The 27,765-nt window shown below is 51.6% G+C and overlaps 2 protein-coding genes across 5 annotated transcripts; one reads left to right on the forward strand and one right to left on the reverse strand.

Annotated features, from left to right (window-relative positions):
* Nucleotides 1–539: 539 nt before the first annotated feature.
* On the reverse strand, nucleotides 540–9,597 carry Chchd4 (coiled-coil-helix-coiled-coil-helix domain containing 4). 4 transcript variants are annotated; one of them, XM_059258201.1, is made up of 4 exons: nucleotides 9,373–9,597; nucleotides 6,201–6,366; nucleotides 4,004–4,102; nucleotides 540–1,569 (listed from the first exon to the last, which is right to left on the reverse strand). In XM_059258201.1, the coding sequence occupies exons 2-4, from the start codon at nucleotides 6,262–6,264 to the stop codon at nucleotides 1,274–1,276; spliced, it is 459 nt and encodes a 152-aa protein (XP_059114184.1). In that variant the 5' UTR covers nucleotides 6,265–6,366; nucleotides 9,373–9,597; the 3' UTR covers nucleotides 540–1,273. The 4 variants fall into 4 exon arrangements, with proteins under 4 accessions (XP_059114184.1, XP_059114183.1, XP_059114187.1 ...); XM_059258200.1 differs by lacking the exon at nucleotides 9,373–9,597 and adding an exon at nucleotides 7,785–8,584; XM_059258204.1 differs by lacking the exon at nucleotides 6,201–6,366 and having other exon boundaries at nucleotides 9,373–9,594.
* On the forward strand, nucleotides 8,700–25,927 carry Tmem43 (transmembrane protein 43). The gene is given in 14 exon segments (XM_059258199.1): nucleotides 8,700–9,633; nucleotides 9,741–9,957; nucleotides 13,532–13,681; nucleotides 14,542–14,676; nucleotides 15,057–15,151; nucleotides 15,945–15,994; nucleotides 16,268–16,337; nucleotides 17,601–17,671; nucleotides 18,873–18,994; nucleotides 19,207–19,281; nucleotides 21,265–21,288; nucleotides 21,290–21,367; nucleotides 24,042–24,159; nucleotides 25,562–25,927. Coding segments are annotated over 13 exon segments (1,203 nt in total). The 5' UTR covers nucleotides 8,700–9,633; nucleotides 9,741–9,945; the 3' UTR covers nucleotides 25,765–25,927.
* Nucleotides 25,928–27,765: the final 1,838 nt, after the last annotated feature.

The raw sequence follows: 27,765 nt of genomic DNA on the forward strand, positions 1-27,765 counted from the left end.
AACTTGGTGAGACCTTGTCTTGCTGTGGGATAGTCTGTATGTCAAGTGTGTTGCTGATTGGTCAGTAAATAAATCACTGATTGGCCATTAGCTAGGCAGGAAGTATAGGCGGGACAAGGAGAAGAATTCTGGGAAGTGGAAGGCTGAGAGGCAGACACTGCCAGCCGCCACCATGACAAGCCGCATGTGAAGATCCTGGTAAGCCACGAGGCAAGGTATAGATTTATAAAAATGGATTAATTTAAGATATAAGAACAGTTACCAAGAAGCCTGCCACGGCCATACAGTTTGTAAGCAATATAAGTCTCTGTGTTTATTTGGTTGGGTCTGAGTGGCTGTGGGACTGGCGGGTGAGAGAGATTTGTCCTGACTGTGGGCCAGGCAGGAAAACTCAAGCTACATTGTCTCAAAATTACGAAGAGCTGGGAAGGTGGCTTCCCAGCAATTCTTGCCTGGCACATAAATCCTTACACATGTTCAGTTTCCACCATCCCAAGAAAGCTAACAACTTTCTAACTAGTAAAAAGCCACATTCAAAATCAGACAGAAATTGTTTCTTTTTAATTGAGTACTTCATTCAGACGTTTCCTCTGTTGGCTTCTGCTCTGGAAGCAGCTAGGTCCCCACCTCAATATCACAACTGACTGGATTGAGTGAACATGGGCTCCAAACCAGGGCTTTCAGAACAGCAAAACAATAAACCGAAAACCAAGCCTCTCCTTTCATTTAGGAGGGACTGGGAGTCACAGGGTCCAATCCCACCCTGCAACTGTAGACACCTTGGAGTCTGGACTGCTAACACAGAAACTTGGGTGCCTGGACCAAGGCGGCAGCCCCATGCACTCCAGCTCAAGGATCTGACCACCAACCTCTTCCAATAGGAATGGACACTCTTGAAGGAGTTCTGGCATCTACTTAATTTCCCAAAGAGGTGTAAAAATCTACCAAAAGGGATAAAATGGGTCAAAATAAATCAGTTCTCTCACGATAAACTTTCCTGAGTAACAACTTTTGGTTGCTGAGAAGCCTCAGCACAGTATTTCAAAGTGGCAAAATCCAGGGCAAACACGGCGTACATCCAGCAGTAGCTTAACGCTCAAGGACAGGTTTATGCAAGACATAGGTGCACACCCCCCGCTTTTCTTCAGTGTATATGGCAAGTAGCCAAGACCCTTGATCATTAAAATAAGTTATTTTGTACATTACAGTGCATAGAGGGAAAGAGCTTTCATAGAGGTGACCAAAAGGCATTGTGCACAAAGTCCTGTGGCCTTCAGGAGCTTGACTCCTGTTCTTTGGCTGCAGAGGCTGTAGCAGCTGTTTCCTCCGCCTGCTCCGCTGGCTTTGCCTCCTCTTCCTCCTCCTCGTCTTGGGGATAGAGGTCCGGGTACTTCTGCATGCACTCCTGCATGGCCCGGAACTGGTCTATACAGTCTGATCCCTTGATTTCTTCTTTGCTGTAGTGGAAGCAGGAAAAGGCAGACTTGAACTGTTCCCCACAGGGGCCACTGGCCATTCCCCCAAGACATGGGCAATTCCAGTTAATATCTCCATTGGGCAGTATCAATCCTAGAACAGGAAGATGGACAAGGGAAAGGTGAGAGATCTTCTCTATGATCTTACACATGCAAAGTATGTTTGTTTGGTCTTTATTGTGTGGAAGGCGTCCCCCATGACCTCTCTATGTGTGTTCTGGTCTACTGTCTAAGCCACCTCCCAGAACTAGATTCAGAACTCTGAGACTTAAATACCAGGAGTCTCCTTAGCCAGAGCAAGTACTGATCCTCCAGGCCCTGCTCCCTCCCACAGCCCCTCACCATGCCTCTGCTCAGCGCAGTCTAGAGAGTGGTACAAATCTTAAAACCTGTTGTACAATGCAAAACAAGAGCTTTTAGACTAGTGGGGCTGGATTCTTCCTATACAAATCAAACATTAGGGTGGGGCATAGCACAGAGGTAGAGCAAGGCTTGCCATTCACAAGACCCTGGGTTCAATCCCCCAACCTGTAAAAAAATAAATCAAACTTTTAAGTTATTTATTATGAATGAGCTGGAAAGTCAGGTTATAGATGGGTTTTTAGTAAATGCTACATTGGCTTCTTCCTTTTGAATTTGGCTTTTTCTATGAATTTGTTCACATCTAAACAGAATTTTCTAGTTTTCCAAAAGGTTCAAATGACAATTCTACTTTCAGCTTTGTGATGGACACAGAAGGCAGTTCTCCTGAGCCTACGGAAGCAGAGAATGCTGACAGTTGAGCACTTGCCTCTAGTGTTGAGGATCCTTGCCCTGCAAAAAAAGGAAAAGAAGGAAGGAAGGAAGGAAGGCCTACACAAACTGAAATGCCACGTGATCCTTTACTCCAGTGCCATGCCCAGGCGTGGCTGCAGAGCTAGTGTCCAAAGTCCTAGGCTGAATCCTGCCTCTCCACGCCAGCTCTGAAAGCTTCACTCATCAGCAAACCTGCCCCAACTGTTTGGGGACATCAGGAAATGTCACTGGTGCCCGTTAGCAGGCAGCTCATCGGCAACGCCACAGCTGCAGAGTAAGTTCCTGTGCATGAAGCTGCGTGGCAACTGAAGTGTGCCCTCTGACACCACAGGTGTCTGGGCTTCAGAGCCAAATCAGGACAGTAGTAAGGCCCATCACATCCCCAACCCCCACTCCTCTACCTGCAACCTCTGAGGGACTCCCAGTGCTGAATATAATGCTGGCATTGCGGGTTCCAACGGGCTAACCCCCAGAACACCTTTCAAAAGAAAGAAGATTGACATTTAAAAACTGTAGCCCAGATGCTATCTGTGGTGGCACATACCTGTGACCTTAGCCTAAGCTATTGTTTTGGGACAGGGTCCTAGCTGCACTGAAGTCTGCTTTGTAGAGCAGACTGGTGGGTCTTGAACTCCCAAGTGCTCTTGTAGAGGACCTAGGTTCCATTTCCAGCACCCATATATATAAAATAATAAACAGTTAAAAACAAAAATAAAAGCACAACTCAGGTCTGCAGAATTCCTTGTTTTATTCTTCTCAGAGCCTCAGATAGGACAGGGTGCAATGTGAACTGGGACATACAACACACACTCACAAGATGGCAGCTTTAGCAGTCATAGTGCAGAAGTACATTTAAACACAAGCAGACATAGTCTGTCTGCTCACACCTCCAGAGCTCTGACATATGTGCAGCTAATGTGGACTCAAGGTAAACAAAGGACCAGAAGTGACATGAGTTCACAATTCTTCATTAAGAAAGACTGACTCAGGTCAGCTACAGCTGTCACTCTCAGAATACTAATTCTATGACATCTGCTTTGCCAATATTCCCAGCACGGTGCTAGGTGTTCACCCTTACTTGGCAGCAGGCTAACAGGTGAAGGTCCTGCCCGGAACACGCATCTGCTTTAGATCAGGTCTGAAAGTCCTGGCCACAAGCCTGTCCTCCAGGGCTGCCTGCTTTAAGCTCAATCTTACTCACCAGCAAGTCTCACCTGAAGCGCTTGTTCCAGTGCTGAATTGAGTCTTGTTGACACTATATGGACTGGGAATGCTGCATCCACCTACCCCACAGACTGGAGTACCTACGCGTCTAGCCCAAAGCCTAGAGAGTGACATCACGTGTCCAAGGGGCTACTGTTATATTTGGAGATGAGCCCAGGAGTGTGTGACAGCTCTGATTTAAGAGGGAGAAGGACCAGCTTGCTTGGTTGCTGCTCTCTTGCCTGCAAATTAGCTGGTACACATGGCAGGGCTCATCCCAGTAACCTGACAGGGCAGATATAACTTCAGTCCCTCTTAATCTCGTCAGGACAAACACGTAGAACGGAGACAGAATGTTTTAGTAAGAAGAAACTGCTGCCTGCTGGCTTGGCACAGTCCCAGCCCCTGGAAGGGAGACACAGCAACCACAGAGCTGGACATCTGTCCACGGCCAAGGGAGACGAAGTGGGAAAGCAGTGCTCAATACCAAGCCTCCCCTGGGGTGTGTCTGTGGGTCCCTCATCTCTCACCGTGCTCCTCATAGGGATCATTGGGGTCATCAGCCACCAGCTCTGCACTGCTAGGAGTTTCATGGTCTTCTTTGGTCACAAATATGATCCGATCCTTCCCTAGGGTTTGGAGCAGAGGAAGATGGATTCATTGGAGAGAAGTGAAACAGAGAACAGCCAATCTGAAGACGGTCCCCTGTATCTGTCCCCCATCACTGACGAGACAGCCCAGCAGCCACTTCCGATGAGAGCCAGCTGGAATAAGAATTCCACTCAGGTGGTGGGTGAGAAGACTGCATAACATCTAGCTCTCTAAGCTGAGGGGCAAGAGGAGTGCGTTCCCACCCTCCCCTTGTGAAGAGCCAGAGGACAACTCACAACCAGGAGGAAACTGGAGCACTGTGACCTGGGGACCTCAGCCCACAGCTGATGTAGCTGTCAGGCTCTAGAGCCAGCCTGGGGAAAATGACCCAGGCACCAGCCTCTGAAAGACAGAGCATATCCAGGGTCAGACATGGTGAGGAGCCTGGGAAGGGCAGATTTGAAGCACTCCTCAGAGGGGTCTTGTTCCCTCTTCTCAAACAGGCCCTAAGGGGACAGAATTCAACCTTCGCAGTCCCCTGCCCCCTTTACTTAGGCCTAGCTAAGCTCCTGAGGCCTCAGGGAAAAACACAAGGAGCAGGCATGTTAGACATCAGAGTTTCTCCCAATGGTGTGGGGACAAGACATGTCTCTTTGACAGAAACCTTACAGTGACCCTGTGAGGAATCCTGATGACCCCAGCTACTCAGAAGCTGAAGCAGGATAGTGAGTTCAAGACTAGCCTGGGCTACACCGAGAAACCCTGTTTCAAAAAGCAAAAAGAAGTCAATTTTAAAAAGGAAGACAACAACGGGCTAGACTGGCTCTCCTCAACACCCCGCGCTCTCCTCAACACCCCGCGCTCTCCTCAACAGCGCTCTCCTGAACACCCCGCGCTCTCCTCAACACCCCGCGCTCTCCTCAACACCCCGTGCTCTCCTCAACACCCTGTGGCTATCAATTGTCTGCCCCCCCCCCCCAGCAGCCACATATCAGGCATTTCCATTGTGGTGGAACCTTTCTCAGTACCCACAATGCACAGGGTGTCATCTGTTTCCATGGTGGTCCCTTGGGGGCAGACCTGGACTGGTTCAATTCTGGATCCTGTATAACAGGCAGCCCTCGACCCACCCACCACTCCTGAGGAGAGCAGCAGTGCCCTCTGTTCATAGTGATGACTTACATGGGCTGGAACCTCCAAAGTCCCTCCCGCCCAAGCCTTTCCAGCACCCACACTGTTCTCCTCAGCACACGACATTACTGACCTCTGACCTGAGCACTGAGCGTAACAATAAGGGCAACAGAGACCCACCCAGTCCCGGCCCCAAACTGAGGAGGAGGGAAAGGTCAAAGTCTGAAATCCCTAACCCTCCCAGGAAAAGTGCAAGGGCAATCCTGAGTCTTCTGACAGCCCACCCTGACCCTGGAGACCTGGGGTCTCCAGACTCTCACCCAGAGAGCACACTGGAAGACTTTTTCAGGTATGACTAACCCTGCCCTTCACGAGTAGCCCTGAGGGAGGTAGCTACTATGAAAGCTGAGGCCAGGCTGCAGACAGGCAGCTCCCTGAAAGCTGCCAGCACTGTGTCCACTTTCCTCCTGTATTTTGGAAAGTTCAGGTCCAGGCACGTGAAGGAAAAGTAAGGCAAAGGGTTGGGACCATGCTTGAGCTGGAATACCCAAGGAGGAGGTCTGGAGAAGGCAGACCATCAGAGGCTACCTTAGTAAAAAGGACAGTTTAGGGACAGAGGTCTCACACACTGGCAGACAGTAGCAATGAGCAGGTCTCTGCACACCAGGCTGGCCCCCCTGCCCACCTGGGCTCTCTGCCCAGAGGCAGTCTTGGCCTTAGCACCTAACACAGTCAGACTGCTCTTCCCACTGCTGGAGAAAGCATCTGAACAAGGCCACTGGGCCATGTTCGAGTGCCTGTTGACCCTGGAGACTCTGGCCAGGTTCCAGAACCCCTAAAGCCATTTGCATAACTGCTGAGCGCTAAGCAAAAGCAACTGACAAAAAGCTCTCAGCTCAGCTCTGACAGTTGTGACCTCCGCTGAGCATGGGCCAGAGGGAAGGGGACAAACCTGGACAAGTTCCTGAAACCCCTGGGATGATACACGCAGAGACCAGACCTCACCCTGCCAAGCGCAATCAAACTCTTTGGCACATCCATATGGCCCTAGGCTCCCGGACACTGACATCCAGTCTGGTTGGAATGAAGCAGCTTGGTATTCCTTTACACTTGTGAATTGTTAGCCCTCCTATCAACGCAGAAGCAGGTAGATATCCTCTACTTTCCTTTCCTGAAAGGCGAAGCAGGCAAAACACTTACATGCAAAAAAGAAAAAATGTTTTTTTAAAAAGGAAAGGAACTATGTCCATAAACCTTCAATACTTTCTGCTTGATATTAGGATTTGGGGGTGTCAGCACTGACTATGACACGCGCATCAAGTGAAGAAAACTGATTGGGACAGGGGCTGTCTTCAGAAAGAAAAACAAGTAATTCGCGGGTCTGGATTCCATCTGGGACTAGGATAGAGTTTAAAGGGACTGGGACCATCCCTCAGGTGGTAGAATGCTTGCCGAGTGTGCGCACAAATAACGAGGCAGAGTAGCCCAAACTTACAGTCCAACAGAGGCAGAGGCAGGATCAGGAACTCAAGGCCAAGTGAAGCCTGAAGGCAAAAGGTGGCTCTAGGAATTCAGGGTTCATTCTCCCATGGTCTAAAGACTGGGAAAGTTTTGAGGAAACTGCATCTGAAATGGTTTTCAAAGCCCTGGCAACCCTGCGGAGTCTTCAGTACACTGACTCAGCACTTTCCCTCTTACTTAGCAGATAGTAATTCTCCATCCATCTGGGAGTACTTTAATGCCAACCTCTTCTCATTCTGCGGACACAGAGAGTCTGTCACCGTACTACTACATGCCCAGTGGCTGGCATGAAATGTCTGCAATAAAAACGAAGAGGGCAGGCACTGACAGAGACACACTGGCAGCACAAGGCCAGAGTGAGGCTTACCCACACTGTGGGACTCCCTGAATGTCAACCTGAGATGTATGGACCTTTGACATACATGTGTCCAGGCAACCATTTGCTTAGAACAGAGGATAGGCATGGACCTGGGGTCATTCTATTAAATCCTGAGCACCCACTGTATACCAGGCCTCCTGCCAACTCTCAGGTTGGTGGGAGACGACAATAATTTCAGAGTTTATGAAGACACAAAGTATCAGGGAAGACCTGGAGGGAGAAAGCACCTGACAAAGGCATAGCCAGAGCAGCTGAGGAGCAAGTGGGAAAACATGAGGCTGGAAGAATAACGTAGTATGGTCACCTAAGGCCTTACATAGTTTATTTATTTATTTATTTTGTTTGTTTGTTTGTTTTTGAGACAGGATCTTACTATGTAACCCTGGCTGGCCTTGAACTCAAAGCTCATAGGTAAAGGAATATACCTTTAATCCCAGTATTTGGGAGGAAGAAGATCTCTGAGTTTGCAGCACATATCGAGACTATTTCAAACAAACAAAAAACTAAACACACACACACACACACACACACACACACGCACACGCGCGCGCACACACACACACACACACACACACACGATTGTTATCTTTCAAACCACGAAGACAAGTTCAACGCTGTAGTAGCAGCGAATGGACTCCTTCCTGGAGAAGCTGAGGCCTGTAAGCCCTTCAAGAGGCAGCAATGTTTACCTGCACAGCCTCCTTTCCCCCGACTCAACATCAACCCGCCAACTGGTGAACTAGACTTGGACTCTTGCTTTCAGGCACTAGACTTGGAGGAAACAAAAATCATGACAAGACTCTCCTGCCTAACAGTGCTGGGAGTTGGGGGCTTTTGTATAAGGGACACCAAGTGCTAACCAACAGACATAGTCCTCAAGAGAGATGTCAGTCAATTATGATGCTGGGAAGGGGGGGGGGTTCCTAGAGCAGGAGGAAAAGGCTGTGCCATGTAGACTGGGCCTTCTAACTAGATGTATGGCCTTGGGTGGATTAGTTCCTCCTTTACCCTTCAGATTCCCTAGACTTACAATGAAGAAGCTGGCCTACTCATCCTAAAATTCTGGATGACCCAAGTCTCTCTGTAGCTTTGTAGTCCCAGGAGTCCTCCAACCCATCCTTGCCCTGGGCACATGCTGTGTGAATACCACAATAAACGAGGGCTGACCTCTCAATTTACAAGACTGGGAACTAGGGCCTGGAGGGGTTGGCTGGCAGCTCAGACACAAGGAGCCAGTTAGTGCCGGGAGGCCATGGTGAAGCCCACAATCCTAATTAGTTTTAACAATAAAAGCAGGGAGTCAGATATCGAGGGTGAAAGCTGAAAGAGCAGAGCGGCAGCCACCTCTATCCAGACTGGGGGACCAAATGGGGCGAGATCCTGTCTCTATCCACCCAGTGCTGGGATTAAAGGCGTGTACCACCACCGGACTCTGCCCACCCATCTAGTGCGGGGATTAACCGTCTGTCTGTTTTCTATTTTAGACTGGTTCAATCTCGTGTAGCCCAGGGTGGCCTTGAACTCCTGATCTTCCTGCTTCCCCCCTCTCCCAAGTGCTGGGATTAAAGGTGTGTGCCACCACCCTCTATGGTTAACTAGTGGCTAGCTCTGCCCTCTGATCTCCAGGCAAGCTTTATTTGTCAGAACACAAAATAACACACAACACCATGGCGCAGACTAGGGCTGCTGCCTACAGGTAATAGGGAGAGGAAGTGAGTGGTCCTCAACGTGGCTAGAGACGGAAGAAAGGAAGGCTTTTAACAGAGGGCTCCCCACTGGTACTACAGCTTCATGACCGTAACCCGTCTCACTTGATAAAACGTGGACAATAACCGAACCGACTTATAAAGGTCGCTACGTGAAGTTTAAAGAGTGCCTGGTATACAGGAGGAGCTCAATAAATACTCCTGCCAGTGGCATTTCACCACGCAGCACAGCCCACGCGGTAATTTTTCGGGATAGTCGAAGAGCCTGTGCGGGATACAAACACGTGGGGCGTGCTAGGGACGATGGGGACTGATTCCTAACAGTCCCCGATTTCCAGCCAGATACAACGTGCTCCGCACTCGCGGGCCCCACGTGAGGCCTCCGAGGCCAGGGTTTGAGTTTCACGGTGACCTTGGACCAGCCTCGTTCCTCACGGAGCCTCTCCTTTCTCATCTGGAAACCGCCGCGTGGGGCCCACGATGGGCCCACGGCCGCCCTGTGGAAACCACCCCACCGCGTGTCTCTGGCAGGCCCGCGCCCGACCGGTCTCCATGGCAGCGCCCGACCCACCTTCTTGCCGGCAGTAGGACATGGTTGCTCCCGACGCTCGCAGCTCTCGAAGACAGCCGGGGCGGCCGTAGCGGATACACCTTCAACGCCGTGACCTCCCTTCTCTCCCCAAGCCTGGCGGGAGGCAGTGAGGCCCGCGCGGACCCGCCCCCTCCAGGCCTGCCCGCCGCGCGCCTGCCTCCAAGCCTACTAAGCACCAGCGCCGCTCCTCAGCCGAAAACTACGTTGCCCAGCAGCCCCTGCGCCCCTCCACCGAGGCAGGTACTACAATTCCCAGAAATCTTGCAGCACGCACGCGCACCAGTGAAGTAATGGGTGTGTTGCAATTTTGTGGCGAAAGTGTCCGACCAGCGGACTACATTTCCCAGCAGGCCTCGAGATGCGCAAGCTCAGACAACTTGCGGGGCGCAGACAACTACCAGCGGGGCGGTAACTCTTGTCCTGAGTCCCGCCAGGTCCCGGATTCCACGCGGAGTCTTGCAGCTAGCTCTGTGGCAGACAGGAGGTCACCGCATTCTGCATTCCGGTCGTTAGCAGAGCAGTGCAAGACCGCGGAGGCGAGCCGGGCCCACCATGGCCGCAAACGTGAGTACCTCCTGGTCTCCGGGCCACACCATCATCCGGGCCGCTTCTTCCCCGGGTTCACGCTGGGTCCTTCGTCGATGCCACCCCAGTGGGTGCGGCGGCCCTGACCTCCCCGCTTTCGTCCATCTGTCCAGTCACCATCAGGCTTCGCGTTTGTCGGACGCTCCCCTTTGTCGAGTCCGCTCGTGCGTGGCAGCTCCTTCCAGTCCTAGTTTCTGTCTGGGCCCCTGGGGGTATGAAACTCGGGGACAAGAAGGATCGCGGGGAAAGTGTCCCTCGGTGGGCAGATTGGCGAGGCGATCCCACCCGGGTGGAGCTGTCCAGCAAAGGCTGCTCTGGCCTCCGTGCCCTAGGGGGTGTGTACTCTTAGGCTGTGATGCTCCTGTGGCCAGAGGAGCCTGGCTGGATGACCAGGAGAGAGAGGCTTTTCTCTACTGCCTGGTCCCTGGTGCTCTTATTTGATAAAAAGACCCCTGCTGAGAATAGTCTCCCCACATCCACCCCCCAGGTCTCTGGCTTCTTCTTACTGCAACTAGTCCTTAAGAACTAGTGAATCCTAACATTCATTCAACAAGCGAAGCAGCACCACTTACTAGGGGACTGGGTGTGGGAGAAGCTGGTGACTCACCACTGCTTCTGGCGAAAGCGCCTCTGAAGCCAGCTCAGGAACGCTGCCAACCCTGGGCACATCCCCTCTCCCTCCTTGGTAGAGTGTCATCGCCACCCTCCTCTGGCCTGTTACACCCTCTTCCCCGGCCTCTCCTCTGTCCGGCAAACCTCTTCTTGGCCTCCTGCATCTCCCGAAAGGCCAGAGTGTGTGTCACCCACTGCCCAAGCAATGGCTGTTTGGCACATTGACAGGCCCTGAAAGGGGAGGAGAGCCAGAGGTCAGGAAAGCTGCACTGGAGCCAGAGGAGAAGGCAAACCTGTAGACCAGCCTAACGGGAGCAGGTAGACTCCTGCTGGCACCTGTCATCATCATCATGATGTTCTACAGTTCCCCAGCGGGAGACACCTGCCCGGGGGCTCTAAGCCAGCTTATGCTACAGCACCAGCCTGGGAAGGTGATGAGGGTAGGCTTTGGAGTCAAGCCTAGAGGCAAATCCAAACTCTTCCACTCTGGCTTCTCTGGGTTCACTCTCTCATGGGATCAGTTACTTTGAAATTTGAGAAAGATTGCTAGGCACAGAGCCTGGCACATGGGAGGTACTTAACCCATGAAAAAGGCACTCTTACAGGCTAGTACACACAGTCCTGGTAGGCAGAGACCATCTTGGGTGTGCTGGGGTCTGACACTCACTCATACCAATAAATATAGACACAATGGGATATCTTCAGTAGCCATGCCTTTGTCCATCCTTTGTTACACTACTTTCCTGGGAAGACTTGAACAAACACCCATTCAATCAGACAGGATAACTGTGAACCAAAGGAACAATTCCACCAACTCCATCTTGGTGAACCAAGGAGGTTATTGGGCATGCTTGCAGGAGCATAGGTAACCCCCAAACAGCTACATCACCAAAGTCCCACATCAACATGAGTGACCACCCCTGGAAAGCTGCATAGATAGTGTCGTCCCCTTGGCTCCCAACCCCGCTTCAGTTAGCCTTCTGCCTCCTGTGTACTCTAGCAGTACTCCATATTGCTGGGGGTGAGACATAGGGGAGGTGAGTGGCTGGACTCTCAGCTGAGGGTATAAAGACCCTCTTCCACTCTTCCAGGGAACATGCCTGATCATGTGAGGGGCTCATGTGGGTAATCAAAGCTGTTCTTATTTCAAGATGGCAGTGGCTCTGTCAGGCCTGGGGGACAGAGTACCAGAGTACCCATACTGTAGCTCAGCCACCAGGCAGGGTAAGCAAGAAATCTTAAGACAGTGGGTGGAGCAGAGGCACCTGAATTCAGCATAATGACTGTCCCATCAGGTAGGTATTACCAGCAAGTGAGGAACCAGGACCAGAGAGGTAGAGCATGTTACCAGGCTCACACAGCAACAGAGCTGGAATTCCAACCCTGGTGTGCTAATTTCCAGGCCCGGTGTATTTTCACCTATTGCTTCATTGCTTGTTGATTCTGAGCCCAGTGTGTTAGAAGTGGAATATGTTCCGGAGGATACATAAGTGTAATTATACACATGCATATACACACACCCATATAGGTGTGTCTTCCATCTCAACCCTCCCCCAGCTGGACGAACATCCTCCTGGCCTCTCTTCCTTTTCTCCTGCGCTTAGGAAGAGCAGGAGGAACACAGGTCTACTTTTTCTGCTTCCAATTGTTCAGTTCACATTACAGCTAAGCTCACGTTACAGTTAAGTGATAAGGAAGACAGTCTAGGGCAGAGGGATCTGCCTGGGTTTGAACACCCACTCATTACTTACAAGGAATTGATCTGGGCCGATATCCTAAGCAGTGAGTCTCGATTTCCTCATCTGTGAAATGGGGCAGTGGTACCTCTTCTACCTTGAACTGGCTCATGGCTGGCCTGGCTGATGGTCGCCTTCTTGTCGCAGTGATTGTCTCCACTGAGTTTCTGATGGTGTCATTCTGGGTTCAGTGGGTGTCCTCAGCAGGCCTGAGCCAACAGTGGAGAGCGGCTAGAAGTGGCATAAGCTGTCCTCACAGACTCCAACTCAAAACCATCCTCTGATCCTGGGCAGGAAGGGACCTGGCTCTTTGAGGTGACCACTTTGTATCACTGTGACTTTCATCCACACCCACAGTCTGGGTGGCAGCCCCAGTTTCAGTTATGGAGAAATCTGATAATGTTCCTATTTGCTGTAACTCCCACAGATGCCCATGAGGCCCAGGCACTGAGCCACCACCCCAAGCATTGAATGTCCACCTCCACTTTACCCATGAAGAGATGGAGGGCCCACAGCTAGTGGGTGGCAGAGCCAGGATTCAGGCTCAGTCTCTGCTTTTGGTGATAAGCACTAGACATACTTCTGACAACAGCAAGCTGGGCAAAGCCCTGCTCCACTGTCCTGTGGCTTGTGGCCTACTGGATGTTGCCCGGGCATGCCCATCTGCTCTGTCTCTCTACCAGCCCTCCACAGCCAGAGCAGACAGGATGCCACTCCACACCATTGCTCCACAGTCCCCGGCTGAGGGAACCCTTGTCCTGAGGTCTGCCTCTATGTCCCCTCCTCCAAGTAGCCTGTCTCGATGCCCTAGCTGGAAGGTGCACCCAGCACTGTGCCCACCTCTCACTAGACACTCAGCACAGCCTCCTGGTAGTTCTTAGAACTGTGACCTCACTGCCCCAAAGGCCACCTACCACTCTTCCAACCTCACAGAACAGCACAGTCCTCAGGAAACCCAGCCATTACTTCTCAGATTTAATTGAAAGTACATTTCTAGCTGCTCTGTAAAATACCTTGTTGGCATCTTTAACATATGCTTAAACATTTGCTTAACATATGCTGGACTTCTGGCCCAGAAATTCTTTGCCAAAGTAGAGCTGTCCCCCAGTGTCTGGGGAATGGGGTTCTTCTGAGAAGAAGAACAAATGATTTTCGACACCAAAATCATTCCTCAAAACTCATTAAACTATCGATTTCCTCCTCAGTACTCCAGTATCGGCAGTAGGAAAGAACATGTCAAAGTGACATCTGACCCCCAGCCAGGCTTCCTGGAGCGGCTGAGTGAGACTTCCGGTGGGATGTTCGTGGGGCTCATGACCTTCTTACTCTCGTTCTACTTAATTTTCACCAATGAGGTAAGGTGCAGAGCCCAATGGCTGGGCTCCGAAACAGAAGGCCTAGGTTTTACAGGAGGGAAAGGTGCTGAATTCAGAATTCTTCCTACTGTGACACACCTCAGTGTAAGGCAGCAGGCAGTGAGTCAGTTCACACACCTGAAAACCTGCCTCGGGCATGGCTGTGTTCGGGCACTCATGCTGGATTACTGGAGTTCTGCCTCTTTGTTGTGACATTTTTGGGGGGCAGCCCCTTCCCTTGGGGCAATTTCAGTCTCATACCCGAGCAGCTTAGACTCTGAGAGAACAGAGGGACCAGGCCTTTTTAAGTCAGTTTAGCAGAAGTTACAGCTTTCTCTCAGGTTCTTAGCTTAGGACTCAGTTCTTTGAACCAGGACCAGACTCAGCCCCACCTGACTACATGGCCTGTGAGGGGAAGGGAGTAATCAGGAGATGCTGGAAAAGGTCCCCTGCCACCCTGGGTTCTCCCAGAGGCTCCAGGCACCTTTGGGTGAGACAGCTGAAGTGTCGGCTAAGCTGAGAACACACCTGGTTGGCCAGTCCTGGATCGCATGACTTGGACAGTGGTTCAGGTTGGCCTTTGTAAGCCACATGGATTGGGAGCTGGGAGAGTGGAAGGCAGAGGCAAGTGGAGGCACAGGACTAGCACGGGACAGGGAGACACAGAGCTGTTCCCAACTTCGGGCAGTCTGAGATTGGCGGGGTCTGCCTGGGGAAGCAGGAATCCTGGGTTCCAGGTTGACTCTGCAGTTGCTAGACCTCACCATCTCTGCTTGCTGAGGCCCATCCCTCTCTGTGCCCACAGCAAGGTGTCAAGCAGCGCCTGAGCTGTTGAAATCCCTTTTTCTACCCTCTGACAGGGCCGCGCACTGAAGACAGCCAGCTCTCTTGCAGAGGGCCTGTCACTTGTGGTGTCCCCAGACAGCATCCACAGTGTGGCTCCGGAGAATGAAGGGAGGCTGGTGCACATCATCGGGGCCCTGCGGACTTCCAAGGTAGGCTGGGTGATTGAGTTGGGCCTCAGAAAGAGACCCACATAGGTGTGATTATGTGATTGTACCCTCTGTGGCTGTGTGGTCAAGTCACTTCCCAGTCACAGTGTCCCCTGTGCTAGTGACAACAGTCTGACAGTCATGTGGTGAGAGCATGTCAAATTACAGTTAGCACACAGTCTGATGATCGGGGCTCGGCTGTTGTCTGAGCTCAGGGTCATGGGCGTTGTGTTGAGAGCCGAGTCTGGCAGCTTCATGCTAGTCTCCTTCACTTCCAGTCCTGCCCATCTTGATCTCTCTTGCAGTTGGGCTGCTCTGGGCTGGGGCCCCTGGCCTGCTATGAGTCTGACCTTATAATCTTGTTTGTTTGATTCTTTTTGAAGCTCTTGTCTGACCCAAACTATGGGGTCCATCTTCCAGCTGTGAAGTTGCGGCGGCACGTGGAGATGTATCAGTGGGTGGAGACAGAAGAGTCCAGGTGAGGAGCAGGCATTGAGGGATTGGAGGGCACGAGGGCCTCAGGTGTTAAGAGAAAGGGCGGTGGCTTTCATGTAGATGCCATTTAACCAAACTCAGAGCCTAGTGTCTGCCTATCAGAAAAGTGTCAACCCCGGCATCAGTGCATGGCGACCTTTTATTTGGAGGTGACAATGATCTAGTGCAGAGTGGGCCAGAGCAAGAAGGGAGCTGCTCAGCTAACTTACCTGGACATTCCAGGCTGCACAGGCCAAGGCATGACAGGCTAGGCTCAAATGGTGTCACTAGGATTAGTGTGGCCTCCCAGCACTTTTCCTGCATTGGGTCATGCTCTCACAGAGGGCACAGGTCACTTCCCAATTAACTCACAGCTCATCCAAAGGTCCAGGGCAGGCTCTGAATGGCCAGAGGGGGTCACCTGGAGCCAGAATCTAACTCAGCCCCACCTGAACTACATGGCCCATAAGGGGTGGGAGTAATCAAGGAATACTAGAGCAGGTCCCCTGCCACCCTGCATTCTCCCAGAGGCTGCAGGTGGATATCTCTTTGAGCCCAAGGCTAGATGCCTTTGGGTGGACCAGCTGGAGTGTGTCAGCTAAGCTGAGAAAGCATTTCCCTCCAGGCAGGCCTTCAGAGATAGTGCCTGTCCATAGTGGCTGGGGAGTGTCTGTTCCTGAGTCTACCAGGCTTCCACTCCCTGTGGGGAGCTGGGCCTTGAGGCTACTTCAGACACTTTGAGAGTAGATGGCCCTGGGTGCCTGCACTGACTCCTGCTGCCTGTGCTTTTTCTGCAGTGAGTACACGGAGGATGGACAGGTGAAGAAGGAGACCAAGTACTCCTACAGTGAGTCCCAGACCCTCTAGGCCTCTGCCAATCCCCAGGACACGTGACTTCCACCCTAGCCCAGGCCGGCAGTGGTGGGCAGCACAGTGGGGTTGTGGGCAGGTGTGGAAGCACCAGGCTGAGTTCCTGGATGCCAGTCCTCAGAATCTGCATGCCCACCATCCAGGGAGGCCTGAGCAGCCACCCCATTCCCCAAGGGTCGTGGCTCCTAGTAAGAGGATGCTGAGACTATTCTTAACTGGTCTGAATTGCCCCTTCTTTCTCTTCATGCAGACACAGAGTGGAGGTCAGAAATTGTCAACAGCAAAAACTTTGACAGAGAGATTGGCCACAAAAACCCCAGGTGAGAGCTTGGCCTGGGCCCAAGTCCGGTCTTGCTCACCCTTACAGGTTCAGCCTCAGTTTCTTATAACCTGAGTGATAGGTTGAGTTAGCCCTGCCCCACAGGTTGGCAAACACTCGAGATGTAGTGTTAACACCACGCTCATGTTGGCGTCAAGAGCACAGATCAAGACCTGGTCTTTGCTGACCCTCAAGTTAACACAGGCTTGATGAAAGACTGAGAGGTCCGTCTGTGCAGCCAAGTGCCTTGTTCCTGTTAGCCAGGCATGGGGTGAGGACGATGATGTAGCACTTGGGCACGGCTAGATCATATGAAGCCATGGTCCAGGTTGAGCCAGGAAGATGGTCAGTATTTGGAGACTGCCCAGGCTGGGAGTGATATGTGGTCCAGAAAGGTTCCATTTCATGGTTGATTGTAGCAGGCTTTCTCAGACCACCAGCCCTCAAATCATGACATGGAGACTTAGGTATGAATGCTCGGCTTTATCTTATGCTTGTCCCGCTAGCTCTTGTAACTTAATTTAGCCTGTTTCTCTTCATCTACATTTTGCCTTGAGGCTTTTCGCCTTTCTTTCATTCTGTATGACCTGCTTTCACCGCTTCCTCTGTGTCTGGCTGGCTGTTGGCCTCTCTTTCTCCCTTGTTCTCTTTTCTCTTCTACCCCTCCCTCCTCTCCCTCTCTACCCCTCTTCCCTCCTTCCCTCCCTCCCTCCCTCTCTCCCTCTCCCTCCCCCTCCCCCTCTCCCTCTCCCTCTCCCTCTTCCTCTCCCTCCCTCCTTTCTTCTCACCTAGATTCCTTCTCCTACTTATTTTCTCTGCCCACCAGCCCCGCCTATCCCTCTTCTGCCTAGCTATTGGTTATTCAGCTTTTTATTAGCCCAATCAGGTGCCTTAGGCAGGTAAGGTGAAACCGCAACACATCTTTACATAATTAAACAATGCAGCATAAATGTAACACACCTTTACATCGTTAAAGTAATAGTCTGCAACATAAACAAATGTAACACATCTTTACCTAGTTAAAGTAATATTCCACAACAGCTAATAGGATGGGACAGGCTGGGTAAGAGAGTGTGAAGCTCTGGGTGACAGAATGGGGGTGCTCAGCCAGAGAGGGAAACAGGAGTTCTGGGGGTCATACTATGCCTATTTGCAGGACCCACTTCCTGGGTAGGGACTGTCCCCAGCACATTACAACCCAAAGGTGACCAGACAGCTCCCACCCTGGTGCCCCATTGTTGACTGTTCCTCCTCTCTCCCACAGTGCCATGGCAGTGGAGTCTTTCACAGCAACGGCCCCCTTTGTCCAAATTGGCAGGTTTTTCCTCTCAGCAGGTGAGTAGTCTTCAGCCTTCTGTGGAGGTGCCCATCCAAAGGCCTTTCCATCCCGTTGACCTCCTCCAGGACCAGGACCCCAATACCAAGCAGGCCCACAGCCTATGGTGGTCGGTATCAGGGTCAGGTGGCCCCCATCTCAGAATCATACTCTGGACTGGGGTCAGAGGGAGGTGAGTCCTTAAGGGGTAGAACCCCCACTCTAGGCAGTTCCTCTGAAGCCTGGATTGTTCTAGAAATTACCTCTAGAAATTACCTCAGGTGCTACACCCTTGTCACATTTCTGTGCATGTCTGTTCTGAGCAGACATTGCACCAGAGATCTGCCTCAGGCAGCCCTCAGCCAGGAGTGTACACAAGGCCCTCCCTCCCTCTGACCTTTGGTTCCATCTGTGAGCCCTACCTGGCATCTAGCTCTCCCACAAGGAGGTACATCACAGCCTCCTCTGTGACTGTAAGAAGAAACCCTCAAGGTTTAAGGTGGCACCATGAGTCATAGTAATGCTTGGGTTCCATCTCTGGGCCTAACCTGGGAAGGTGACAGAGGAGACGCTTGAGACCCTGATAGCCAGGCCTAGCCTGAGCTGTCCTAGCAGCTCTGCCACTCAACTAGTGCCTGTGGTCGGGGGGAGCTCCGGCCAGATGGGGACGAGTATGTTCTGAGGAGGGATGACAGAAAGCAAGGCCACTGTCCGAACTGTGGCCAGGCTGGCTTAGCAGGACAGGGCATGGGAAAGCCTTCCTGGAAGAGTTAGTGATTGAGTTGAGCACAGGGAAGTTCTGGAGATGGAGTTAGAAAAGGGGGCATTGGAGCCTGTGTGGTGGCACATGCCTATCATCACAGCACTCAGGGAGCTGAGGCAGGAGTATCACAAGTTTGAGGCTAACTTGAGCTGCATAATGAAACCCTGTCATGGAACAAAAAAGAATCCAGTAGTTGAGGAGTGAAGGCAGGACGATCAAAAGGTCAAGGTCACCTTCAGCTCTTAGTGAGTTTGAGGCCACCATGAGCTATATGAGACCCACTACCTAAAAAATAAGTCCACGGCATTTGGGAGACAGGCAAAAGCCAGAGGGTGTAGACTGGGTAGTAGTACATGGCCCTGCTGTCCAAGGGCTTCAAGGACAGTGTCAGGCTACAGGGTTAGCAGAGCAGGGTTTCTCACCGGAGCCATGGTTTCTGAGCATTCTGCTTCCCTCAGGCCTCATTGACAAGATTGACAACTTCAAGCCCCTGAGCCTGTCCAAGCTGGAGGACCCCCACGTGGACATCATTCGCCGAGGAGACTTTTTCTACCACAGTGAAAACCCTAAGTACCCGGAGGTACATGGACACAAGGGGCAGCTCAGATAACAGAGGCCAGGGCGTTTGAGTTGCTCTGAGGGGAGTGTTGAGCAGCTGAACCCAGGCTACACTGGGCCAGTGAGACTAGAGATGGGCAGGCCTCCTGGAACAGGACAGTCTCCGTGAAAGAGTAAACACAGTCAGGTGCTGGATCACCTCACTAATCTCTCCCGCTTCTCTTCCACCCTCAGGTTGGTGATGTTCGAGTGTCCTTTTCTTATGCGGGACTGAGCAGCGATGACCCTGACCTGGGCCCAGCTCATGTGGTAACCTGCTTCCCAGTCTTGATTCCCTGGGCCCAAACACCTCGGGATATGTCCTGACCGCTTTGTGCCTCCTGTGCACAAGCAGCAGGCATGCTCTTAGGCACTTTCAGAGGTCTGTGTCCTCCATAGTGGCTCTTGGACCCCAAGTCTTAGTGGGGCTAGTCCAATCATGGCAGCCCCTTCACCAGCCACAGTACTTGGTCTTGGTTCTTTATAGTACACAGTCAGAACGCCACCCCAGGGCCTGACCTAGGAGGCGGACAGAAGACTCTTAGGGCTCAGTCAGCCATGGTGGAGAAAGTACAGATGATCCAGGCCTGGACTGGTTGCTTGGTATGCATATCTGTTGTCATTCATCTGGTGCCCACTGTGACCACCAGTCCTAACCATAAGTAGCTCTCAGTCCAGAAGGACAGCAGGGCCTGTCCCTGCTGGAGACCTGCTTTGGCAGGGATTCAGGTCCCAAAGAGGATGTGTAGAGGCTGGGGGTAGAGCACGGACATGATCTGAGGGCGAATCAGGATGGCTGCCAGTGGCATTTATTGAAAAAAAAGAATACCCCTTTTATACTCGATAGCTGCACATATATGGGAGAAAATGGGCATGTGAGCTGGGTGTGACTTGAGATCAGGAGTTGAGGAATCTAGCATTGACCTTGACAATAGGCACCAGCCTTACATTAATGGAAGGGCCACAAGTTCCTCTTGCCAGAGATAAGAAGAGTAACTTCCTTTTAGCAAGCAGGAACTTTCTTCAAGCTCCTGAGGGAATGGGGACCCTTATACCAAATGCCTGACCTTGGGAAAAGGCCTTCTGGGACCAGACACTCCACTACAATTTAGAGCAATTTTCATTCCTCTAGAGGATAAGCCCTGAGCTGTTCCCTAATTGTGTCCTTTTGTGTCTTAGTCTTACTCTGTGGGTCTGTTCCTCTCATAGCTCCCCAAAGGGAAGGTCCTGATTCTTACTCTTGTCCCATTTCACCATACCATTCTGATTTCTCTACACCTATTGACTGAACTCTTGGCCTTAATGGCCCTAGGCTCTGGATCTGAACTGTAGGCATTTCATCCTTGGGATCAGGTGTGTCTAGTAAATCTCTGTAACTTCCCTGTTCTTGGTATAATTAGGAGTGCACAATGGAATTCCTGGTTCTGCAATAGTTGAGGGTTTTTTTTCCAAAGAATTATTTTGTTTAGAGAGGCTACCATTGTACACATTTTCATCCTTTACCAAAGCCCACACAAAATTTCCCAAAAGGAAAGGCTTAATAGGGAGAACCATTAAAATTGAAAGTAAAAAGGTGCTGGAGAAGTGTGGTCTGCAATGTTGAAATGCTGGAACTTTGTCAAGCAACAATGGCCGCCATGTGGTCCACGCCATTTCCCCTGTCTATGTCTGCCCAACCTCTGCTCCGCCCCAGCACGGTCTTAATCCTAAGTGCCTCCCTGGAACTTGGACTGAAGCAGCTTGGCAGGAAGCACCAGGGACTGTACCCTGTAGAAACAAGGAGAGAAGCCGCAGGTCTCACCTGGCTGGTGTGGAGTCTGAGGGGTGGGCTGTGGGTCTCACCCTGTGCCTCTGTCCCTCAGAGCACCCCACTCAACATCTTATGAATTATTGCATGGTGGTGGTGGGACCCCCGAGGGTATCCCTTGCGTGCAGGGAAACCTGCTGGGCAGATGCACGACATGCGGCCATGGTGGCGGCAGCCAGTAATTCACAACCTAGATGTTGCATCCATGTGGAGAGTTTATTATAATAGAGAGATGAAGAGAAAGACAGGAAAGAGAGAGACAGAAAGAAAGAGAAAAGAGAGAATAGGTCGAAGGTGCACACCTTGTGGGATGAAAAAACGAAAGAGAGGAAGGAGGGGAGTTTTTCCTTAGAATGAGGCTTTTATGTCAGGATGCAGGGCGGCACCAAGGGGTGGGATTTCAAGGGGCGGGTCAGAATATTAACAGTATTGACTTTTCTGATCAGGTTACTGTGATTGCCCGGCAGCGGGGGTGACCAGCTAATCCCATACTCCACCAAGTCTGGGGACACATTGCTGCTCCTGCACCATGGAGACTTCTCAGCTGAGGTGAGTTGCTGCTGCCCTGCCTGTGTGTTGGGGACAGGCACATCCTGTCCTTCTGCTCAGTGCTATTTAAGAAGCCCCACCACTAGAGGTCCTGGCCAATGCAGTATGGCAAGAAAAGGAAACAGGACAACAGCCTCTGTGTGACAGGGCACTGAGGACTGGCCCTGCCCTCTCAGGCTGTCAGTCTTGTGGGGAGGAAACTAGTGAGAAAGAGGCCAGGAAGTGAGGATCCAACATGATAGATTTCTAATAGACGATCAGTTTCTATGGCCAGAGCCTCTATGATAAGTCATTTTTGTGGAGGCCCTCAAAATGAACAGTCCACCCTAGAATAATCAAGTCAGGCAGGAAAGGGTTCACTTTGCCAGTGGGTGCCAGGAGAAGAGGAGACAGGGTGGCATCAAGGTTGCCATAAGGCAGAGGCCACTCTGAGGTGCCTCTTCTTCCTTCAGGGGCATCAGTAGAGGTTTTGGAGCTGCAGTATCAGGTCCATGTGAATGAGGCAGTCACCCACACACAGGTTCCACAGTCCACTGGGTGTGCCTTTCCCATCTGTATTTGGAAAGGCCATGCCTTTCCCAGTGCTGAGAAGGAGGCATGCCGATTGCTTGGGTCTGCCCCTTTGGAACAGAGAAGTGTCGATTCTAGCTCTTGCTGGTGAACCCAGGGGATCACTGCTGGAGCCTCCCTGTGTATCTTAAGCAGATTCGTGGATTTCAATCCAGAACAGCCAGAAAAGGCCAAGGGCACAACTGGCCTCAGAGCATAGCTGTGCCCCTTCTGCTATTACTGTGTCCTCAGCTGCCCTCTGTCCTCCCTTTCAGCCACAGTGGGTCATAGTGTTTGGGCCCCACCTGCTCCTTTTACCTGGCCAAGATAGGGTGTGGTCGGTCTGTTGTTGGGGAGCTTGGTTTACAGGCTCAGGGTGGGGCTACCACCTCCCAGCCTGGGCTATGAGTCATCCTGGGAACCGCTCTAAAATTAGGAAACCCTTTTCTTCCAGGGCTTTGCCCAGCCCCTGGTTTCCAGCCTTCTCAGGCAGTCCCAGGTCTCTGGAACTGTAGAGGGTAGTGGGTGGGATGTGTGGCTGAGGAGGCCCAGGAGGGAAGGTTTGGCTAGTGTAGGCAATAGACAGACTCAGAATTGAGAAGAAAGCTGGGCCCCAAAGTCAGGATGCTGGGACTCCAGCGTCTGGAAGTTCAGGGGCCCAGACCACAGCACTGCTCACAGGTCCCTGTCAGGCTCCTGCCTAGTTCTGGCTCTGCCTCTCACCAGCCACTTGAGCAAGTCTTATCCTCTCTGAGCCCATTTCCTCATCTGTGAAATGAAACATTTAAAAAAACACCACCATCACCATCCCCATCTCATGTGGTAGCTGTTCATGCAGTCCACACTTGCTCACTGAGCACAGGCTTATCAGAATGGCTTTCTAGTTAACGGCCTGTGGTGAAGCCATGGGGTTGTGTCACAACCTCTCAGAGCCTCAGCTTCCTGTCTTGGTAAAACAGAGAAGATTTCGATTAGGTTATTTTAAGTCAGGTCAGTGTGCTTGTAAACCACGGGGCAGTGACAGCTGAATACTGAGACAGATGTCCATCTTTGTGTGTTGTGTTAGAGATTAGACAGACGTACTGTTCAGTCAAAGCCTGGGAAAGGCTCTCAGAAGAAACCACCTCTTAGCCAAGACTGGAAGAAGGTGCAGAGCTGCTGGGCAGCTGTGAGCAGACAGTCTGCACACAACAGTGCACTTGACCTGACCTCACCACAGGTGGTCCAGGCCCAGGTGGAGGGAGGGTCAGAGGTGGTGGGCATGGCAGTTCTGTGTGAGATTGAAGGTGGGGTGAGGAAGCAGGAAGGCCAGTGAGGCAGGGGCTAATATAAGAGCCCCATGAGGAACAGTGATGAGGTGGATCATGGTAGCCAGTGGGGAGACAGCCTACAGAGCTTGTTTGTATGGTGAGGGGCGGACAGACCACACTGACCACAGGTTTTGGCTTGTGTAGGTGGGTGGGCAGTGGGGCTGTGTGCTGCCATGGAGAAGACAGAGACTCAGGCTGGGTGGGGCTCTGGATCAATGCTCAGCATGCCAGGAGGCTGGGACGATGTCTAGGAGGCAGTGGGAGCCAGAGGCAAGGCAGCACTAAAGCCGTGCTGGGCGTGTAGTGTTATCTTTGAGTACAGGCACATGGGACCATGGGGTGCATGGGCGTCCTGGGCAGAGTGGATGAAGGAAGCAGCCAAAGAATATCAGCATTTACAGGCCAGGAAGAAAACCAGGGACAGCAATGGGGTCAGAAGGCACAGCCTACAGAGTAGGAAGGAGACAGTCTGGGCCAGGGGTCCTGAAGCTGCAAGCAGTGACCTGGGTTAAGGGCTGATGCTTCACCCAGGACCAGCATGCACTTTCAAACTGTCCACTTGAAGGGTGGGAGGTGCCCCCATATGGACAGCTGCAGTGGGAAGGATAGTGACCCTCTTCCAGGTGAGACCATGTGCTAAGGCCATAGAGCTCTTATTCTACGTTCTTGAGCCAGACAGGCAGAGACTTAGCCACAGGTGAGAGGTTTGCCCATCTCCCTGTGCTCTGTAAGGAAATGGCCAACAATCTGCACCCCCAGGACCCACACTGCTGGTTGGTGACTGGGTCCTGACCCCATGCCACCTTGTCCTACAGGAGGTATTCCGTAGAGAACAGAAGAGCAATTCCATGAAGACATGGGGCCTGCGGGCGGCCGGCTGGATGGCCATGTTTATGGGCCTCAACCTCATGACACGGATCCTCTACACCCTGGGTAAGTGAGGAACATGCAGGAGCCATCCTTCCCTCTTGAGGTACTGTATTCATCATACTGCACTGGTCAGCCTTTCAGCCTGATGGGATCTTTGAGAAAGACACCAAACATCTGGCCTGTCTCTATGTGCAGCCTCCCCAAGCCCCGCCTCTCCCAGTAGCTTTAAGACAAATGGCAGAGAAAGGCAGGTATGAGGGACAGGATGTTCACACCTGCTGAGGGGTGGGAGGCTGGCCCAGTTTCCATGATTTGGCCAGCTCTGCTCATCTCTTACTCCATAACTGGACAGCTATGGGGAGGCGGCTTGCCAGCCTGTGCTATGAACTGGATCTGCACCTGAAATCCCTCAAGTCAGAGTCATGGATACCCCTGCCTGGGCTTCCTTTTCTTGCCCTTGCTCAGGAGTTTCCTGTATAGAAACAGCCTCCAAAGCCAGGCCAGGTTTGTAGCAGCTAACACATCTGGAGCCTGGGAGGGGCTGCTCACTTGCCCTAAGTCTGGCATCAGAGAGCCCAGGTTTAAGTGTCCCAGTTTGGTTCAGGACCTGGTGTGCCAGGCTGATATTGCCCATGCAGGATGAAAGCCTGCTCAGGGAGACTCAGTACCCAGGCCTCTGTCCCAGTGTGTCCCCATCCAGCCTTCTTGTGGTGCCAGTAGAAACCCTTCCCCCACTTAGGTCTAAGGACTAGGAAGAGGTGTGGCTGGAGCACATCCCAGATTGGCAGCAAGTGTTGGAGGTTGAGGAGGACTTCCTCATTTACAGATGGCCCTAGACAACTGAGGTATGCTCATAAATACCAGCCACATTGTGGGCATGACAGAGAACCATCAGAATTTAAGCAGAACTATCTTGGCCATGAGACTGAGGACTGAGGACAGGGCATTCCCTCTGTGTCTCGGTCCCCATCATGTTTGAGAAGCCCTGTCTGTGATCCTGATTCTTCCATTGAAGGCATGCTGGCAGGGCAGATGCAGTGTGGAGGGATAATGGGAGCTCCGGCAGGGCCTATGTGGTCCTCCCTGTCCATCAGCCAGGGTGACCTGCTGAACGCCAGGTGCTTCCTCTGCAGGCTTGGCATAGTGGCTCAGAGGTCAAGCTCTGACTGAGCAGTGTAGAGCATCAGCATTGGCTCTGTGGGAGGGAGGGTATTATGGGTATCTTTTCAGTGGCCTCAGCATGGACTTGAAGGGCCAAGGCACCCACACTTGAGACTGGGCTGAGCAGAAATAAAGTTGTGGATACCAGCTTGCTGAGCTTCTCCTCCCCTGGATATCCTAGGCGAGTGTGAGGCTGTTTGGCTCCACCTTGTTGACCCTTTCCTCCCTGGAAGAGCTGAGAGGAGCAGTCTAGGGCAGGGAGCACAGTGTCCTCAGGGACTCATGGCCTTTTCTTTCCCCACAGTGGACTGGTTTCCTGTCTTCCGAGACCTGGTCAACATTGGCCTGAAAGCCTTTGCCTTCTGTGTAGCCACCTCACTGACCCTGTTGACTGTGGCTGCTGGCTGGCTCTTCTACCGACCGCTGTGGGCTGCTCTAATTGGCTGCCTGGCTCTGGTGCCCATAATCATTGCACGGACCCGGGTGCCAGCCAAAAAGCTGGAATGAAGCCTCAGAGGCCAGGTCCCCTGTCACCTCTGCCCAGCTCCAGCTGAAACAGGCATCTGCACACCCCACTCTTCAAGGGGCCAGTGTCTACACCTGCATGTAGAGCTTGGTGTTCACCAGCTCACATCTCCACCCCACTTCTTGCCAAAATGCAGCTTTGGTGGCCAGAATGCAGCTTTGATGGGCAGCAGCAGCCTGAGGATGGCGACCCAGCGAGTACTGTCCTGCTTAATGCCTTCCCCTCTCAGGGCTTTATTCCACTCAGCTATCAGCTGACCTGCTGGTGAAGGACTCAGCCTTCTCACTGCTCATCCCTCATCACTGAAACCAAGTACCAGGACTGCCACAACCTCCGGCTACAACTGAAACCCCAGAAAGCAGCCATCATCCACTACTTCTGGCCACATCTCATCAGTAGGACACACCATACCCAGACCTGGAGAAGGTGTACCCCAAACCAGGTTTCTGGGTAGAACCTGATGTGGCCTAAAGAAACACTGAAGCTCTTATCCCAAAGGTCACTATCACTGCGGCTGGACAGAGTTTTGGTGCTGTTACTCCACTCTTCTCATGTTCTTTCTATCCCAAGGAGTTGAGAGTTCAAAGCCCCGTGAGTGGCTCCCGCTTGACAGTTGCTGTCATTGAGATTAACTCAGCAGGAATGCTGTTTCAGTGGGTGTGGCTTGACCCTGTTAGTTCCTGAGGCCATGGGGAGGCTGTAGCTTTGCGATGCTTTTGAACATGCAGTGTTAGCGGATTCTTTCATGCTGGGTTGGGACTGTGGAGGAAGCATCCTCTTTATCCTCTGCCACCACAGACCATCTGTTCACTTGAAGGTGATTTTGAGTCTGTAGTCAGTGTTACAGGAAAAGGCTGGAAGCTTTCTAACTAAGAGGTCTCATTCATTGTGACCTCCACTCAACTGAAGCCAAGAATCAGAGAAGCAAGGTTTGCTGGAGGAGACCCACGTCTGGTCTGGTGTAGACTTTTTCCCTAGGAATGCTTTTGCCCTTGGCACTTCAGCCTCAAGTAGTTGCAGCACAGTGGTTCGTTTTGCATTTAATGCCCATCACTCTCCTGTCACCCACTAATGGACATGGTTTCTAAGTTTCCTCTCTATCATTACACATTTGAAGGGATGCTTAGCCCCAGTGTCACAGATCCTTGGTTTATCCTGTACTCGATTCTATTTGCAAATTGCCCTAGTGGTTGCTGTAGCAACAACAGTGAGTTTGGTAGGTAAGATTTCAGAACCCTTGACCCTAGTGATAAATAACAGTCCCTTTCACATCCTGTGGTATCTGTGCTTTCTGCTGGGGTTCTTGGTAAAACTGCAGCCAGAGATGGCTTACTGGGTTTAGGATGGAAACAATAGTCACTACTGCTCAGTGCATGCTGGTACAATGTCTTCTAAACGCCAAAAGATGGTTTGGGAAAACATGGTACAATTAGTGATAGCTACATACGCAATCCTCAGGATTCAGTCTGCATAACTTTTTTATATGAGTTTTACCTGCCAGCTTAAACGTGTTCTCAAGAAAAAAAATTATGGAAAAATAATTTGATGTCTTTGAGAAACTGTTTGTATTCTTTGTATTAAAATTCAAAATAAATTTCTATTATCTTTTGGTATAGGATCTTGCCAGTAGTCTGGTTGGTTTTTTTTTTTGGGGGGGGGGGGGTTGTTGCATTTTTTTTTTAGGGAAATCAGCCATCAGACTCATTCCCACCAACTCAGCTCTCTGTTGCTGTAAGTGGTTTCAATTCTTTCCGAAAGGGCAGCTTGCTATTCCTCGCCTTTGAGCCCACTTTGTCTTGGCTCTATTCAAAGTGAGTGACTCATGCTTCACAAACCTTGAGAATGTGCTAGAAGTATACAGTGCTGGGAGCACTGGTTTTGAGTGTCACACAGCTCAAGTCTGTCTTACTAGCTCACGGTGTTGGGCCAATTGGTTGCATCTGTAAAATGGGAACAGAGCCTGTCACCACACATGGCTGTAA

Source organism: Peromyscus eremicus, chromosome 3 (assembly GCF_949786415.1).
Source record: "Peromyscus eremicus chromosome 3, PerEre_H2_v1, whole genome shotgun sequence".
Taxonomy (NCBI): Eukaryota; Metazoa; Chordata; class Mammalia; order Rodentia; family Cricetidae; genus Peromyscus; species Peromyscus eremicus.

Coding starts and splice junctions, on each gene's coding strand:
- Chchd4 (XM_059258201.1), bottom strand. CDS start 6,264: ATGTCAGTGTCCGGGAGCCTAGGGCCATATGGATGTGCCAAAGAGTTT. Junction 4,103..6,200: donor GTTTGATTGCGCTTGGCAGG/GTGAGGTCTGGT, acceptor TCCAAACCCTAG/GGAAGGATCGGATCATATTT. Junction 1,570..4,003: donor TGATCCCTATGAGGAGCACG/GTGAGAGATGAG, acceptor TTCCTGTTCTAG/GATTGATACTGCCCAATGGA.